This window comes from Rhinolophus sinicus, chromosome X, assembly GCF_036562045.2.
Source record: "Rhinolophus sinicus isolate RSC01 chromosome X, ASM3656204v1, whole genome shotgun sequence".
Taxonomy (NCBI): domain Eukaryota; kingdom Metazoa; phylum Chordata; class Mammalia; order Chiroptera; family Rhinolophidae; genus Rhinolophus; species Rhinolophus sinicus.
The window spans coordinates 49,537,936-49,556,245 of NC_133768.1; the positions used below are offsets into that span (position 1 = coordinate 49,537,936).

General features: G+C 35.0%; 1 protein-coding gene across 2 annotated transcripts in view; it reads right to left on the minus strand.

Annotated features, from left to right (window-relative positions):
* Positions 1–16,346, minus strand: part of BRWD3 (bromodomain and WD repeat domain containing 3) — a 103,395-nt gene extending 87,049 nt beyond the window's left edge. For both annotated transcript variants that reach the window (XM_074324122.1, XM_019717548.2), the window contains exons 1-6: positions 16,108–16,346; positions 15,926–15,984; positions 15,698–15,727; positions 15,229–15,288; positions 3,234–3,384; positions 1,783–1,881 (exon numbers count right to left, since the gene is read on the minus strand). In XM_074324122.1, the coding sequence (XP_074180223.1) occupies positions 1,783–1,881; positions 3,234–3,384; positions 15,229–15,288; positions 15,698–15,727; positions 15,926–15,984; positions 16,108–16,138 (430 nt within the window). In that variant the 5' untranslated portion in view covers positions 16,139–16,346. The remainder of the gene's footprint in view (positions 1–1,782; positions 1,882–3,233; positions 3,385–15,228; positions 15,289–15,697; positions 15,728–15,925; positions 15,985–16,107) is intronic.
* Positions 16,347–18,310: the final 1,964 nt, after the last annotated feature.

Genomic DNA, 18,310 nt, shown 5'->3' on the forward strand with positions numbered 1-18,310 from the left:
AGTGCTTGTTTTCAAGTAACCCTTATTTTACTTAATAATGGACCCAAAGCACAAGAGTAGTGATGCTGGCAATTCAGATATGCCAAAGAGAAATCATAAGCGCATTCTTTAATTGAAAAGGTATGTATGTATAGGAAAAAACACAGTATATATACATACATACATATATATACATATACATATATATATATATATATATATATGCGCCACATATATATATGCCACATATATATATGCGCGCTCCGATACTATCTGCAGTTTCAGACATCCACTGGGGTCTTGGAACAGGAGGACTACTGAACTACATAAAAATACATCTTGACTGAATTATCTCTATTGTAATAGCTCCTCCCCAAGTAACATGGCAGATTTAGGATTGTGAAAGCATCAATGCCAGGACACTAAAATTCCTTAGTAATTGCTATATGAGTAACAAAGGGATCGAAGTCAGAACAGTGTTGACCGTAGAAAACCAGCAGAAATTTGAATGTGTATATATATATATATATATATATATATATATATATATATATATGCAGTTAAAAGAATTTTTTAAAAGGGAACAGAAGAACAAAGAAACACTGAAAGCCTAATTAATACTCTAAAGGCTGCTTTTCAGCACTTCACATGTGACCACTAAAGGAAGTATAAAGCACTTCAAATAATGTTGATAATGTGGCTAAAAATATCATATCTTTTGAACATAAAGAAATGCATGCATAATGAAAGTTATTTCAATTAAATTTAATAAATAAATTATTAATAAATACTTAAGGTAAAAGTGAATACTGAAAACTTATGAAGGGTAAACAAACCCCTGTAAAATGGAAAAAAAGTTTAAAACACCATGTCCAATTACACTCAACCCAGTTGTCTACTTTTCCCAGTAACATCTAGGCTATGGAAGAGTACTGTTAGTGATATACCTCAAAGTATCCAATTTACCTTAATAACCCTTATAAATCTTTATCAATTATTTTTCTAAGTATCTTTTAAAACTACTTCTAGCCTAAATGTATTTAATCTCTAGGAGCAAAATAAGTTCTTTAAGTTAGTATCCCTGTAAAAAATTATTCTTATTTTTTCAATTTGAATTTAAGGAATACTCTCTAGGCACTGTATAAAATAATATAATTTTTAAAAGAGTGAGAAAATAGAGAAGCAGAGTGGCAGTTACTCATCTAGCCGCTTGGTTTTGCACCAGACATGTGAATTTCAGTAAACTAGAAGTGGGAAGGGTGATTTTTTGTTTTAATAAAGCTATAAAATTTATAACATTACTATAAGTTTGGCAAGCAGATATAAGCAGAATGTACTTTTGTTTCCTTCTGAAAGCTAGCTTTATATAGATCCCTGTAAAATCTTTGATCTCAGCACATCGATACGTAAAGAGACATCCATATGGTTAAAAACACCTGTAATATGTAAAAAGGAAAATGCTTCTTCTAAGAAGAAAAAATAGGAAGGAAGGAAGGAAGGAAGGAAGGAAGGAAGGAAGGAAGGAAGGAAGGAAGGAAGGAAGGAAGGAAACGGGAGGACAGAGCAGGGGAGGGGAGAGGAGGAGGAAAATTTTTTTTAAAATTCACCTTTTACCAAACCATGTTTATATTTGCTTTAAGTAAAATGCTTTAAAAAATCTACACCTACATTGAAACTCTTCAAGAACGTACGCAGTCTGTTTATACTTCAAATTTAATTCTCATACCTATTTTTTGGCTTTATAATTAGTTCAGGAAGGAACAAATCAAGAATACGTTTATAACTCACATGGACATTACTCACCCACATTTGGAGATTTCACATAATTTACAGGTAGTTCTGGAGGTCTGCCTCTATGTAGAGCTGCAAAAGCAGACCCATTCCATAGTGTACTCTTACAGTCTATACAAAAAGATTCAAAAGTTAGTCAGGGAATAGAATGGTGTTTTTTGTTTTTTTCTAACTTTACCTCAGAGGTAAATGTCTGAATTCAATTTCATTTGTTGAAATACATTTTTAACTACTAAAACCACAATGAAAAATTACATTCATATGTTTAAACATATTATAAACTACATATATCATGACTGGTAAACACCAACACCTTACTTAATATAGCATCAGGATATTTTATTTCGCAGCTGATCTAAAACTATAGTTTTTATTATTCATACATTTGAATCTTATGTAAATGTGTCATGGATTAATAAGGTTTTAAGTTTACATTGGTCCTTCTTAATCTTTAAGGCTTATCCATGACAATTCATATAAAAATGTATAAGCAGGATACGACGACGTAAGCATGCCAGATCAAACTCAGAAACATTCTTAGTTCATGCTCATGTTATGCAGTGCCTCTCAGTTGTGCCACAACAGGTAACAATATTGCATATCAGATGAAAACTGACTATGAATAGTTATAGTTTTTTGTCTTTTATATTTATATCAAAAGATTCAAACACATATGAAATATTCCAAATAATATTGTACAACTCTCTTAAAAGCTTCCAAATTAACTGACATGAAGAACTTCCTTAAATTATAAAATGAGATGTTTAAACACCAGTATCATTTATGCAACTATTTGTGAATTAGGATTTTTAAGAGCATTATGCTAATAAAACAAAACACAGAAATTAGTTGCTAGACCTGAAGTATTTATTACACTAAGAGGTACCATTAATGCCCAATTTCACTTTTTATGTTCATAAAATACTGTTTTATATATTTTGCATATTGGGGTTCCATGAAAACTTTGGGGGAAATCTGTAAAAGACTGAAAAACAGTGGAGAGAAACTATTATGGACCAGTCACTGATTGGTTGACACATTTGTTTTTAAATATTTTCAATTATAAAAAGTTTACATATCACAATTTTCATTTACTTGTTATAAAATTATTTATCAGATTAGGATGATATCAATACTCATAAAGATTAAGAATATTAAAATGTAATAGAAGAATGTTTTAAGGATTTATACCGTACTAATCGGAGCAGTGATCTTTTGAGATCTCTGTTCCACAGGATTACAGATATTTTATATTCTTTACCTCTATGTTATTCGTTGTTTTACAGAAAAGGGCTCCTCTTAGGCCCCCAAAAATGTACTTGTATACCAAAAAAATAAAAACAAGATTGGCAAAATAAAAATAAGTAGAAGAAAATAAGCATTAAGAAAAAAATGGGAACATTTACTTAACATAGAAATATGCTGCTCTCCATTCCTTCCTCTAAAAACTGTGAAAAGCTTACCTTTGGCATCCCTTAACAGAGACTGCCGACCAACACCTAGTAATGTCTGTACCCCAGGAACACTCTGAGGGATCTCCTTATCTAGTAAGGGACCAATCCGCTCACAAATTTTAAGGAGGTAGTCTGGAGGAATGTGTGCATTGGCTGCCACCTAAAAAGCATAAATAAAATACAGGAAAACAAATTAGGTTTAAAAACATTAATCTACTCAATTACCAAACTGTTCCATCATGGAACAAAGTACAATTTAAAAGACACAATCAGCAAAATAACATCTTGAATACTTAATATGTCAACCAAATTTAAGAAACAGCTACAAAACCTGAGGACATTTAAATGGACATGATAACATTTAAAGGTTTACCTTTACTATCTTGATTAAATCATTTGCTTAGCTGTTAATCTTATGAAATAAGCTCTACAAAACAGCAAAAGCATGCCTAAAATCAAAGTAGTACAAAGATGATGGGTAAACTTTACTAGTACTTGTTTATTCAGTAGTCATGAACTAATCAAGAATCAGAGGATCTAGACTGTATACAAATGATAAGAATGCAAATAAAAGGTATTACTTGCACCAAACTCTTATCTAAATCCCTTTAGGATTAACAGGACATATTTACTTAATAAAGCAGAACTGTTTTCCCCAAAGAAAGCTAACTAGTTTCCAAAAGAGTATCAAATTAATGATTTTATAATTACCATGCTCTAAACAACTAAACTGTGTACTCAGAATTCATTGCAACATTTTTTTTTAAAACACACAAGTAAATTTCTGAAGATGGTTAATAGATGTGGATAGGGATAAGACAATAAAACAAAACTGTTTTCCATTTTTTATCTAACCTAATGTTCCAGTCCCTGATGTGCTTCATACATATCTAATTATTAAAACAGTAAACAGACAAAACTAGATTATTAAAAATCCTTATTTAAAATGAACATCTACATTCTCATCTTGATGTAAGGTCCTGAATCTACTTCTGGCTACAATGCCAATTTTCATAAGTACTACAGCATAGATAGATAGATAGATAGATAGATAGATAGATAGATAGATAGATAGATAGAAATATAAATAAATATATACATGTCTACCATCACATAGGACACATAGCAATATATATCACTACCAGGTCAAGAACACCAAAAATAATAATTTTGAAATCATCCCTAATGATCACCATGAGAGAAGAGATTATGTGTGTTTTCAATAAATATTTGTTCATTGAATCAATGAATGAATAAAAACCAAAGTAAAGTCTATCTATTAGCATTATCATATGAATTCATAAAGGAAAAACCTTACATTCTCATATCAGGGTGTCTTTTTAGGAAACACGGGTCAAAAGATCTACAATCCAACATGTAATCAGAATTCTGCAAGTAACTGATTCTACTGTGATTTTCAAAAATTATTCACCGCCAATAATTATTGTAAATCCCTGCAAAAAACAATTTTAATCTACCAAAATAACTGGGCCCTGGGCAACTGTCATGATACTCAGGGAAAATTGCAACTTAACCTGATTATTTAAAATTTGCATTTACAAGGTTTAGCTTCTGGATTGGGCCAAAGGATTAAGCTAATTTTTTCATTTATTTCTCATATCTCTAGCTTTGTTTTCCAAACAAATAACTACACAGAACTGTATTTCAGTAAAATATACAGGTAATATTAAAGTCAAAGCAGCTGATGATTCAATCTAAAAACCATTTGTTATCTAGACATTGATATCCTAAAATCCTAGTTTGTAATTCATTCCCTCCACATTAGGGCATTTCCTAAACATGCCTACATGCAAACATAGTACCCCTAAAATGTACATCTTAAAGAAAAACGGCTTAAAATACTGCATATTAACATCTATAATAGCTTATGTCTTCCTACCTCCCCAACACTGTCTTGGATAGACTAGGCTTCTGATATCAACCATTAGTTTTTCATCAAGTAATGGTTATATTAAGGCTTTACATAGGATGGTACCTGATGTCTTTAATGGCATTTTCTTTTTTCTAAACTAATTTACTTTTCTTTACCCCATTATCATCAAGAGTTATTCACTTGTTACAAAATAATCTAAGTACTCTAGAAATTACAATATATCTAGCAATATGTAATCCAGAAAATGGGAATTCTCTAATATGAATTTTTAGAATTACCCTCTTAAAGAAAATCTGTCAGATTTATACCAAACTAACATCTTAAGCCTCTTGGCTACTTCATTTTATAGAAACAATGTTTGATTTTCTGTTAATTATATAAATTTTTATTAATTCCTCAGTAATAACTTAAAAACACATAATCATCGAGTTAGCAAATAAAACAAGGCTTATCAACTCCTGAATTCTCCCCCTTGAAGATCTGTATTATAAATTATTAAATAAATTTCACAAGTTTAATTTTCACCCTATACAATAGGAAATTGCTCAATTTCTAAGTAGTCCCATTCAAAAAGTCCATCCCTCTAAAATCCGTTAAAAATTGATTATAAAATAGTACTAGAGAAACACAGATTCTATCAACACAATGGCAATAACAATACTTTTGAGCTTGAACCTACTGGCTTCTCCTTTAAACATTAACAAGCTTCCAGACTATATCAGCACAATTCTTAGAATAACAGTTTCTTTTAAATCAAACTTCAGGACTTATAAGTGATAGTTAACATTAACTTTAATCCAGTTGCTTTGATTACACCTAGAATTTTTTTAAAGGTGACCTTTTTAGGCAAAAGAACTCTTAACTACCCTCAGCAATTACTTTTTTTAAGTTTTAAAAAATTCCATATTAGAATTATATAGGTATATAATATAATAAAATGTAATATTAAAAGTGTACATTAAAATAGTCTATTGAATCCATGGCTTAATATTATAAGCCACACTTTTAGATTAAACCTCAAATATTCCAATTTCAGTTATTTAACCACATTTCTCTCTTTGGAATATAATGCCCAACAAGTAACACAACAAGCACTTTGAGATCTACAGAAGAAAAGCATTCTCTAAAAGCAAAGTTCAAGAGCATAACACAAACGTCTGCATTATTCTGTAAAACAGTTCTAAGGAGTTAAATTACATAATCTTTGAATTGGAAGGATCCTTATACATAATCAGCCTAATTCCACATCTTACAGTAGGAAAAACAGATCCAGAGAAGTGAAGCCTTATGGTCACAGTGAATGGACAGGATTCTGTTTACCCTGCCCGCTCCTCTATTAGTGTCCTCTTAAGGCAGTTGAAAAATTATGAATATAATTAAAACAAAGACTGTAAAAAATTAAACTATACATTTCAATAAACTGAAAGAAATTAAATGAAGCTGAAATTACAAACCTTCTTGACAGGAAGAGCGGCTGAACTAAAGAGCAAATCTAACTACTGATTTACCACACTTTAGAATCATGACTACTGAGTGGACCTGACTACTTAGAGAGCTCACTGAGATGATCCTAATCATCATACTTAGTTAAAAGGAATCCAGTTGAATAAAATGCAAAAGGTACCTACCTAATACCAGGGGACCAGGCCTGCACCAAAAGCTACATTTGAATACTAATTTTCAGACAGCAATGATATCATTTTTACTTTGGCTTTTAGAAATAATAAGATCAGACAAGCAACTCAATTGTTTGTGTGTTTTATTTTCTAACTACACAGGTCAAATGAAAAATCAAACTGGCACCATATGCTGAAAAAATAAAATGCAGTATTTATCTGAGATTATATTTTTCAGGGGGAGGGGATAGAAGAAGTGCATGAAAAAAATTAGTCACGTGATTTTTTACATTTAGGGACAGAAAAACAAAACAGATTTGAAAACTACAGCAAGGTTTCAAATAGTATATCAATATAAGTACATTAGTATGGTACATGTCTGAGAGCCTTGATTATTCAGGCTCTAAAATTTAATAGCTGTTACTCCTGCTGGCCGTGTGGTACAGCAGAAAGGACTTAGATTTAAATTATTCCAGAATCCCCAGTTCCTACTTATGTGACCTGCAAAGTTACTCAGTCTTTCTGGACCTGAGTTTCCTCATCTGTAAAACAGGGAGTAAGGACAACCACCTCATATGATTTGATAAAAACAAAAACAAAATCATTTATTCATGCACTCATTCATTCAGTCATTTAAAGTATAGGGATGCAAATGGAAAAAGATTAAACTTTCCTAAGGAACCCAGAGTCCCACAGGGGAAACAAACAAGCAAACAGAAACCAACCAAAGCTACAAGTAACCAGAGGTTAGTACAGAGAGCTAAGGAAGCAAAGAAGCACAATACCTAATTCAGCATGGGGGTAGGGGGTAGTGCATGTCCAAATTCACACTTGAAGGCTAACTGTCTTCCAGACAAAGGGAAGAGAGGGCATTCCAGGCAAAGACAAAGGCATCCCCACCCAGTAAACACAGTCTACATGGTGACTAGCACGTATTATCTCCTCAATATTTAAGAGGCTCCTCCACAGTGTTAAGCTTAAAAAAAAAAAAAAAAAAAAAACAATAAAAAATTCTCTCCCGAGTATCATCTGATTTTGAAGGCTAAAACCCCACGTACTTGTACAAAACAAAACAAAACAAAAACAACTGGATGAAAACATTAAAAATTTGTATTTTCCTGTTATTTTTCTGTAAAATAGAAATATCTGCAATAATCTGTTATATCTTTATAATATAAGTGTTAAGCTGTAATGTTTGCTGAATTTGAAGAGTGGGGGATAGGCAGAAAGGGAAAGAAAACAGGTAGGTCTTTATATTGTAGTAATACTGTTGGTTAGCAGGGTGGGCTACAAAATGTTAAGACTAATCACTTTCCTTTGAAAATGTTAATCACTGTTCACAGCATTTCTTTTTCTCTTTGTTAGTTTTAAGACATCTTCAGGAATGAGACTGGCATAGCAATCAACCTAGACTCAAGTCTAGGGTATACTACCTCAAAAAAGCACCACAGGTACTATAACCTTGAGAGCAGATAATATCAAGACAAAGACAAGAGACTAACCTACATTCCAGAAGTTTCTCAGTAAAGAAAGATACAACACAGACCAATGGAATATAAATGAAAACCAGAAATAAACCCACATATATATGGGCAGATAATTTTTGACACAGGAGCCAAAAACATACAATGTTGAGAAAAGACACCCTCGTCAATAAATGGTGCTGGCAGAATTGGAAAGCCACGTGCAAAAAAAAATGAAACTAGATTGCTATCTCTCACCATCTTCAAAAATTAACTCAAAATGGATCAAACACCTAAACATAAGACCTGAAATAATAAATTGCATAGAAGAAAACATAGGTACTAAACTTATGGACCTTGGGTTCAAAGAGGATTTTATGAATTTGACCTCCAAAGCAAGGGAAGTAAAAGCTAAAATAAATGAATGGGACTACATCAAACCAAAAAGCTTCTACACAGCAAAAGAAACCAACAACTAAACAGAGACAACCAACAAAAGAAGATATTTCCTAATAATGCGTCAGATAAAGGACTAATATCCAAAATATATAAAGAACTTGTACAACTCAACAACAAAACAAACAATCCAATTTAAAAATGGAAAGAGGACCTGAACAAACACTTCTCCCAAGACACACAAATAGATAACAGATATATGAAAAAATGTTCAACTTCACTAGCTACTAGGAAAATGCAAATCAAAACCACAATGAGATATCACCTCACCCCTATTAGAATGGCTATCACCAACAAGACAAATAATAGCAAATGTTGGAGAGGCTGTGGTGACAAAGGAACCCTCATACACTGTTGGTGAGAATGTAATTGACACAGCTGCTATAGAAAACAGTATGGAGATGGAGATTCCTCAAAAAATTAAAAATAGAATCACCATATAACCCAGCAATCCCTCTCCTGGGTATGTACCCCAAAAATCTGAAAACATTTATTGTAAAGATATATGTGTTCTGATGTTCACTGCAGCATTATTTATGGTGGCCAAGACATGGAAACAACCAAAGTGTCCTTCGATAGATGACTGGATAAAGATGTGGCACATAGACACAATGGAACACTACTCTGCCATAAGAAAAGATGAAATAGTGCCATTTGTGACAACATAGATTTTGAGATTATCATGCTAAGCGAAATATGTCAGAAAAAGTCGAGAACCTATGACTTCACTCATATGTGGGTATAAAACTGAAAGTAACAAAGGAATAAGACAAAGAAACAAAAAAGAACAAAAACTCATAGACACAGACAACAGTTTAGTGGTTACCAGAGGGTCAGGGGGAGGGGACGGTGGTAGAAAAGGGTAACAGGGGTCAAATATATGGTGAGGGAAGGAGAAACGACTGGAGGGTGAGCACACAATGTGATACATTATAGAAATATACACTTGAAATCTATGAAATTTTACTAACTATTGTCACCCCAATACATTTAATAAAATAGAAAGATCCAGTAAAAGAACTCAGTACCAGTTTGCAGATTAAACAAGCCTAAAAAATATATATTATGAAATGCTTCACTCAAAAGTAAAGAAAATTTAACAATTAATAACTGATGGCCAGTTAATTATAAAACACCCTGGTAGATACTAAAGGGTATGAGAAAACATCTTCAACAAGGTACTTTAAAATATAAGAAATTAATTATCAATAATGTATAGAAAATAAGTCCAGGATAAAAAGAGATCAGTCAGAAGGGTTGAGCAACCCTGTAACAAGAAAACGGAAAGCCATACCTCCCACTTCTTAAAAAAGAGTGAATACATACTGAATTACTTTTCTGTAATTATAAAAATGCAAATAACAAAATATCTTCTGACATAATGATCATTTCTTGTTTAACAGAGATGTACTTCAAAACATTCATTTGGGGTTCAATTCTGACACTTTTCAAATACTCTTTTTTTAGTAGTACTGTTTTATATGCCCCTTGCATTATAAAAATTTTAGGAAAATTAGGTCGTAATAATTACCTAGCTAAAAAAACATCAGTTCTGGTGTCACAGTGCTGCAGATTTCCATTCTAGCCTTTCAATCTGTTTCAGTTTTAAAATGTAGTAACCAATTTATCTGCACAGCGTTTTCAATTAACAGAATGCATTCTCTCATATTTACCTCATTTGGTTCACAAAACAACCTTGTAAAACAGGTATTGGTTTTCATCTTATAAATAAGGAAACTAAATCCCTGATAGGTTAAGTAATTTGCCCAGGGTCACTCAGCAAGTAAAGACTATCTCCCAGACTAAATCTGATGGTCCTTTCATACTACACACAAAATGCTATGTGAGAAATGTTAAACAAGGGCATCCCTAAAATATGACACAAATACTAAATTGCCTTTAAATTACTATTTTGCTCCTTATCAAAAATTATTTATTAATCAATTAGTAATCGACATTAGTAAAACAAGAACTAAAATACACAAACTAACTAATTTCAAATTTGACAAAGGTGCTTTCAGGGCAAAAATTTTATAAGGGAACTTTACCCAACCCAAATACTTACTCTCGTACTGCAGGTCTCTTCACTTTAATACCATCTCATTTGTACTGAGATACCAGTTTTCCTAGGACTAAGGCTAAATCTCCAAAAATATTTTAATCATCGAAAGTATGTTCCTAGACCCCAAGAGTGAAAAACAATTAAGCAAGGATGAATCCAGACAAATAGGTAAACCCAACATATTATGGAAAGCAAGAATGAACACGTGGCTCAAGCAAATCAGTAGTGAAGAATACCAGTTTCCAGACATTGATTGCTCACTGCCATAATACCTTATTATCAGTTATCATTACATCCACACATGGGTTGAGCAGCACATGCTTTCTGGTTTCCCAAGATGCATTCTGTTCTTCCTAACTATGGTTGTGTGTTCATATGGCAGTTGATAAATCACACATGCGAAGATTGCTTCCACACTGAGAGATGCAATAACTACGCTACCAGGACTCAAAGATCATTCTACTGTTCTAACAGACAATTTAAGCTATTACTAGTAATTAGAGAATAAGAGCTGGGTAAGGTAAGAAAAAATACAGGTATGTCTGGAATTCAAATGCAGTGCTTTAAAGTACTTGGTGAGAATCAAATGAGATAATGTGAAAACATTTTTAAACTTGAATACATTATATGCAGATGCAAGTTCTTACAATGATACATACCATCATAGATGTATGTGTTCATTTTAAAGATAGTAGTGAACATACAATCTTAATTAAAGGGTTTTTTAAGAGCATAAAATTGTTTCAAGTCTTCTGTATATAAAATGAAGGTAATATACAATCTATGTCACTCCAAATGTAAGCATTAATTGATGCTTTCAATTCTATGGATGAAAAAAGCTGAATAAATGTGAAAATATATACCACACCTAAAGTTAGTTATGCCTTTGGTTCAGTCTTATGATAGGAGTCCCCTAAAAATGATTCAAAAATCTTAAAACATGCCTTTGGAAAAAGTTTCCAAGTCACCATTTCAATATATAAAATGTGTATGTTTACAAAAACTATTAATTTAGACACACACGCCCCCTGCCTCATTACTATGTTTGTCCTCCCCAATAAAGCTCCAAGTAGGAAGCAGTAAAATAGCCAACAATTCAAAAGGGTCACCACAAATGAAAGAACATCTGTAATTATTTAAATTATCTACCTTAAGATGAATTGTACGAAGCAGATGTATTATGTTATAAGTAAGTCATGCAGATATAAAGAAAAAGGCTCAGATCAAACTTCAGAATCACCATGACTTCAAAATTCAACCTGTATCATTATTGAAAGTTCTCAAAATTAATTTAGAATGTTTTATTTTGAATGCCATATTCAAAAACTTTACAGTTCAACATAAACTGACAAACATTTCATGTACGGACTTTTTTTTTTTAAGGCACTTCAGATCTGAATATGTCAATACTTGCCTGACAGTAGCTTTAACAAAAGAGCACCTCCCCTTGTGTTTCAAATTTTAACCAAAGCATTCAATCAAATTAAAGAAAGAACAAGGGGGATTTCTAGAATATGTATTAGGAATAGTAGTAATCAACTTATTATCCTAATATCCTTCTGGATAAATCAAGTTAAGCAGTACAAATAATTCAAGTGAAAGTATGCATATGGACAGAAGTGTAGGATTTTTTTTTCTAATATGTTTGTTTATAGTCCTTTACCTTTACATTTTGTGTTTGTATTATTTCTTTTATACCCCAGTACATTTTAAGTTTAAGAGTTATGATATAACTCAATATATCAAACTATACTACTTGTTAATACTATAAGTACAAACAAAATTATACTATTTATTAATATTTTGCCCTAAATTTCAATCCAAAACATATAGCTAAATCAAAGATCACACTGTATAAATCCATTGTCCTAATAACACTTCAAAAATATCTGCCCTCCCTCCCCCAAAATCCATCTCTTCCACAATGAAGCCACTCAAAATCAGAGGTCAGATATGTAATAGTTTCAATCAACAATACAACTGTTGAATCTAGAATCAATCTAGCACTGTCCACTCAGTTCTCAGTTACTATACTTCTTTTCCTTCTGTTCAAATTCTCACTCAGCCCTGTCCCCTCTTCCCTTACAAATAAATCTATAGGAAGATAACATCCCTAGAAAAACTGGATCCCAGTATAGAAAAATAAAAACCTAAGGGTACAGTACAAAAATTAAATTAAAAACAAAAAAGATAGACCACCTGAACTGTAATGTCAAACAATATAAGAAAATTCTGTGTATATAAAATGAAAAATATATTAAAATATTTAAAAAACTTAAAAATATAAAGGTGAAAATCAAGTATATGTAGGGATGTACAAATGGATTAACAACAATTATAAAGTAACTAAAGTTGAAACTTCAATAACAATAGGGAAATACCTAATTAAATCAACTAGAGACTACTTTCACCAATTAAAGCCACCAAAAGATGTAAAAAATATTTTTAAAAACTCACTCTAAGTAGCTAGATGGTGACACTATAAAATTAGTACAATCTTCTGGAAAGCAATCTTACAATATATATAACAAGAACTATAAAACTGAGGAGACTCTTTGATCTGATAACTCCACTTTAGGAAGATAGGGCAGGAAAAACAGCTCAATAAAAAAAGGAAACAGGCAGAAAGACTACTTAACTATGCAAAGATAAAAAACTGGAAGTAACTCAAATGCTCAACTGGAAGTTAAGTTCTAATCACAGCAGCTTAAACACAATTGAATCTTTTCTTACCTTAAAATAACAATGGCTAGTCAAATACAGACAAGCATATGTATAAGTGTTAAGTAAAAAAAAAAATAAATAAAGCACAAAATGGACTTAGATTACAACTACTTAAAATATGACTTTACAATATAAGAAAAAGAAGTCTAGTAAGCTGGGTTTTGTTGGTTTTTGTATGTGAGTGGTTAAGACTGTATTTTTAATTATTTTGGTGTTCATTTACTTTTTATCACCGTCAAGTTAATGTTTAAAAACTTTTACCTTTTAAGTATTCTTTTTCTACTTGCTGAAAATGGTCCACTTACAAAGGTAAATGAAAAATTTTCAATAAACCTCAGTATAAAACTCTATCTTCAAAATCACGTTAGTCATCAAGTGTTAAAACATACTGGTAGGCAATCTTGTTTTTGCCCCTTTTTTTGGCAGGACTTAAATTCAACAAAAAGTCTGATTACTAATTAAACTGATAATACATGCAGTTTTTTAAACATAATTTTTATCCACCTGAGAATTCTTTACTATTAATAGTACAGATGGTGAAGTTTATCCTTACCACCATCATTATACCATTTTCTGTGATTTGCAAAAAATAGGAAAAAAAATATAGATTTGGTAATAATTAACGGGGCCTCATACTGTAATTATTTAACACAAAGAGAAATGAATACAAAAGCAATTTAAATATTGTCTTCTTGCAAGCAAATTTTAAATCATTTTATTTATATTTAGAGTCTACCACACCTTCCAACTTGCTTTAACTTTGTCTGATTTTTCTCCATTTGGATCTTATTTGATGGAAAGATAGCTAAATTTAGATTTTAGTAGCATGACCCCTTTCTTTTTTCATTTCCTTCCAATTTACTGTGCCAGTGGCTAATAGAAGGGAACATCCTCCCCAAAATAAAAAGGATCACCTTTTTGTGTGTCAATGCTAAACAGAAGGTACAAGTACTCTACGAATTATATTTGTAGGAGAAACAACACAATCTAATGCCTTTGGTCCTTTACTAAAGTATATTCTATTTTAAAATATGACCACTGTTGTCTCCTTGTAAACCCCAAATTGTGTTTCATAAATCCTCAGAAAAGTCGTAATCCATAGTTGTTATTTAGTGAAAATATATGTGCACAAATGAGATTTAATGATTCGATGAGCTATTTTCTAACATGAGATATACAATGATTATGCTTTTATTCAGTACTCGACTATCTAAAACCAGCAAATCTTGAAATTCCCCCAATGCTCCCTATTTTTAATTGTGTCGTTCTTCCCAATCCCGGTTCTTCAACTCCCCTACTGAGCCCCCTCCGTCGTCCTCCACCCCCCCAAAAAAGACAGAGCCTGGCCTCAGTTCCCGTATTTCAAGCCAGGACCAACCAGAAACCAGTTTTCTTCCACTAATCCGGAACTCCGGGCTGTTACCAATGCTGTCATTGGCCAGCGTCAGTCCTTGGTACGTGCCCCAAGATAACCCCCTGGTTTCTCTCCGTTTTCCCCCTACAATGGGCCTTTCCTGATGTTTGTAACATATTCATAATCCACAGTACGGCATCTCTGATAACCAACTCACATTCTTCAAAGTTTTCGGGTGGAAACAAGCGAGGCCAAGGGGAGGGCAAGGTACCCTTTCTCCGACTCGGGAGGGGGAAGGGGCAGTCGTTCTTCGACTCGACACGGAGCTCTGGAGCAGAGCAGAGGGGTCTTAGGGGTCGGGGGCCAGCTGGGGGAACAAAGTGGGGAGGGAGCGGAGAAAGAGTTGGGGTAAGTTCAAATGAAAACTTTACTCACTAGATCCTCGAAGCTTCTTCGGTGCTCTTTCCCCTCCCAGTCTAAGCGGCGCGGAATCAGCTGGGGGACGGATAAAAGAAAGGAGGGGGGGAGCAAACGATAAAGGCCAAGCCTCCGCTCCCCATCAACCCGACCCAGCTTGGGTCCTGGTCCTCGACCCTTTGGCGTCTTTATTTCTTTTGGCCCGATAGCTGTTGCCCCAGAGCTAGACGAGTGTGTGTGTGGGGGAGGCCAAACGGTAGGAAATCTTGAAAAACCGCCTCCCACGGGCAAAAAAAAGGGGGCGAGTTCAGACCCCAGCGATATCCGCCCCTTTTGAGGGAAGAAGCCGGTTCACCCCTGTGACAACAGCTATGAGTGCCCAAATCCAAGCCTCCCTCCCGGCCCCTGCCCTTCTCCCCTGACTTGCCCTCCCCTTCCTCCAGTTTCACCCCAACCCTCCCCACCTCTTCCCCAAGGGGCTCCGTACCTGATGCTCCTCGAGCTCCTGCACTAGCACCTGAGCAAAAGGGAAACACGGATATGAGGAGCAGCTCGGGCCATCAATCCATTCCTCCCTCCCCACTTCAAACCCAGCCACTGACGGTAGTACTAGTCAAGGCCGGCCATTCCCTCACCCTCTGCGGAACCGCGCACCCCGCTGCCTCGATTTCCCCCTTCGGGACCATTCCATACGACTCCCAGATCTCCTTCTTACCTGAGCGGATTTGTTGCAGGGTCCGGACTGCAAGAATCTAGCGATCAGGTAATACAGCTCTGAGGAAGAGGGGAGAAAGGTTGAGAGGAAGGCAAAGAAGAGAAATAGAAGCTGTTTTAAAAGGAACTGACAGCCGTCGCTCTAAGCCTCCATCCCCTTGGCCCCTGGACACAGCTACCCACCGGCTTCGATCTGGGTAGGTGCCGCCGCCATCCTTTTCCCGAGGGAGTTTGGGGGCTTCGATCCGGAGGGGCTGGCGGCGGCGGGTGGGGGCGCTGCCTCTATTGTGGTGAAGCCCCCATGCCCAGGAGTCCCGCCGCTTCCGCCGCACTCCTCGTCCCAGTTTCGGTCTCTCTCGGATTCATCGCATCACGTTTCGACCCATAGATATTCTAGCCTTAGAGCTGAGGAGGCGGAGGAGGAAGGAGAGGGAGAGAGAGAAGGAGAGGGAGGAGCCGAAGTGGCGGAGGGTTGGGCGGGGGCTAAGGGGGTGGAGAGTGGAGAAGGTAAAAACTGTGTGAGGGGTTGCAGCGCTGGTTGTTCACCGCCAGAGGCACTATCGCAACAGCGCGGCATCCGCTCTCGGTGACGGCCCATGGTTGCCTAGCTACTGCTCCCGGAAGGAGGAAGGAGGGGGAGGTGCTAACTGGTGACGGACGCTCTGGCAGCCGCTGTAGAACTCGGTGGTGGCGTTCTCTTCCGTGAACTCATGAGTCGGTTGCCCTTCCTGTGAGGGCAATCGGAGCCTTTCCGGTCGCGAACCCTTCCCCTTGGCGTGATCGTGAGGAACATGTGAGGCGCTGGCTCGACTCAGCTGCTTTCTTCGGTTTCCTCCCAGCACCGAACAGGTTTTTTTGTTTGTTTGTTCGTTTGTTTTTTTGTTTTGTTTTGTCTCTCCCCCACCGAAAGGAGGCTAGCCGCTAAGGGATCTTGTGACCGAGGGAGGAAAAGGAACCCCGACTTGGTCACTTGTTTTCCTTCAAACGATTTTGTACCAGATGAAAATGCAGTACTTTACAGTCCAGAGTGCAGGGTTCATATTGTTACAGAGAAAGACCAGTTCTGAAAATGTCCCCCGATTCTAATCAATTTTGCGGGAGGAGTTTGCTGTCAGACATGAAGCATTTTACTTTTTCCCTGAAAGTTTCACAGGTGCCATATCACTCCCATTATTACAGGATAATTTTCAGTTGTCTCTTCAATTAATGCCAGAGTATTTTACATTAGCCATGTATTTTTATGTATTGCATAGCTATATGCAAAGTAGTTTTCTATAGTTTGGGGCAACATTTTTTAATTAATATATAACCCCAAACTTAATACAGTACCCACTTGCAGTATTTGGTTTATTGAAATATTAAGTGATCAAAGGACTGGTAGAGTAATTGACACACATAGTAAACTGGGTTTCCTTCCCTATGTTCTCTTAATATACTATCCCCACCTCAAGCCTTGACCAAAAGAAGTAGTTAATAGAAGCAGAACCTGATGAGACCAGAAATGCTGTCTAAGCTGCAAGTACTGTTTACATTGAAATGTTCAAATATGAAAGTTCACCTTTTAAGCTTAGGGTTGGATTATTAGGAACTTGGTTTCCTCACTCAGAGCTCAGCCATTAACCTCAGTGGGCCTAGAATTACATTATGCAGACATAGTTCTCACTCTGGCCATTTTTTTACCCTTCGGGAAGAAATAACCATACAAGACAATTGTGATATGATAGGTCTATCTTTGTCATTATGTTATAGTATTTGATAAAACAAATGTCATTAACTGAGAAAAAAGATATTGAATATATATAAGCCCTAGACAACTCATTAAAGCAGTTTAGCAAAACATCCGAGTACCAGACTGAGTATTTTTTATAGTTCAAGTATAATATATATAACATTTAAAATTTATCAAACCATTACTATGTGCTCAGCACTTTGCACACTTTACCTCGTTTAATCTTTATGATGACACTAGGAGGTAGGTTCTGTTCTTATCCCCATTTTACAGATGATAAAATTACTATATCACTTTGGACAACTCACTTAAATTCTGTGAATCTTATTCCTCATCTATAAAATATGAGTAATACTACTTGCCATGACCACTTCACAGGAATTACTATGTCATGTGAATATATTTGTATCCTATTTCAAACTTTATAGGGCATTTTTATTCCAGTGAGCACTTCAGTATCAGTCTAAGTGTAATCAGGAGAGAAGAGGCACACAGTAATTTGAATAGGGAAAGTTTAAGATACAGAATTATTAACATTAACAGGAGATTGGAGTAATGAGGGATGACCTAGTAAGGAGTAAAGAGAACTCTAAAGAATATAGGAATAGCAGATATAATAACCACTAGAGTTGAAATAGAGTAGTCTCAACACTTACC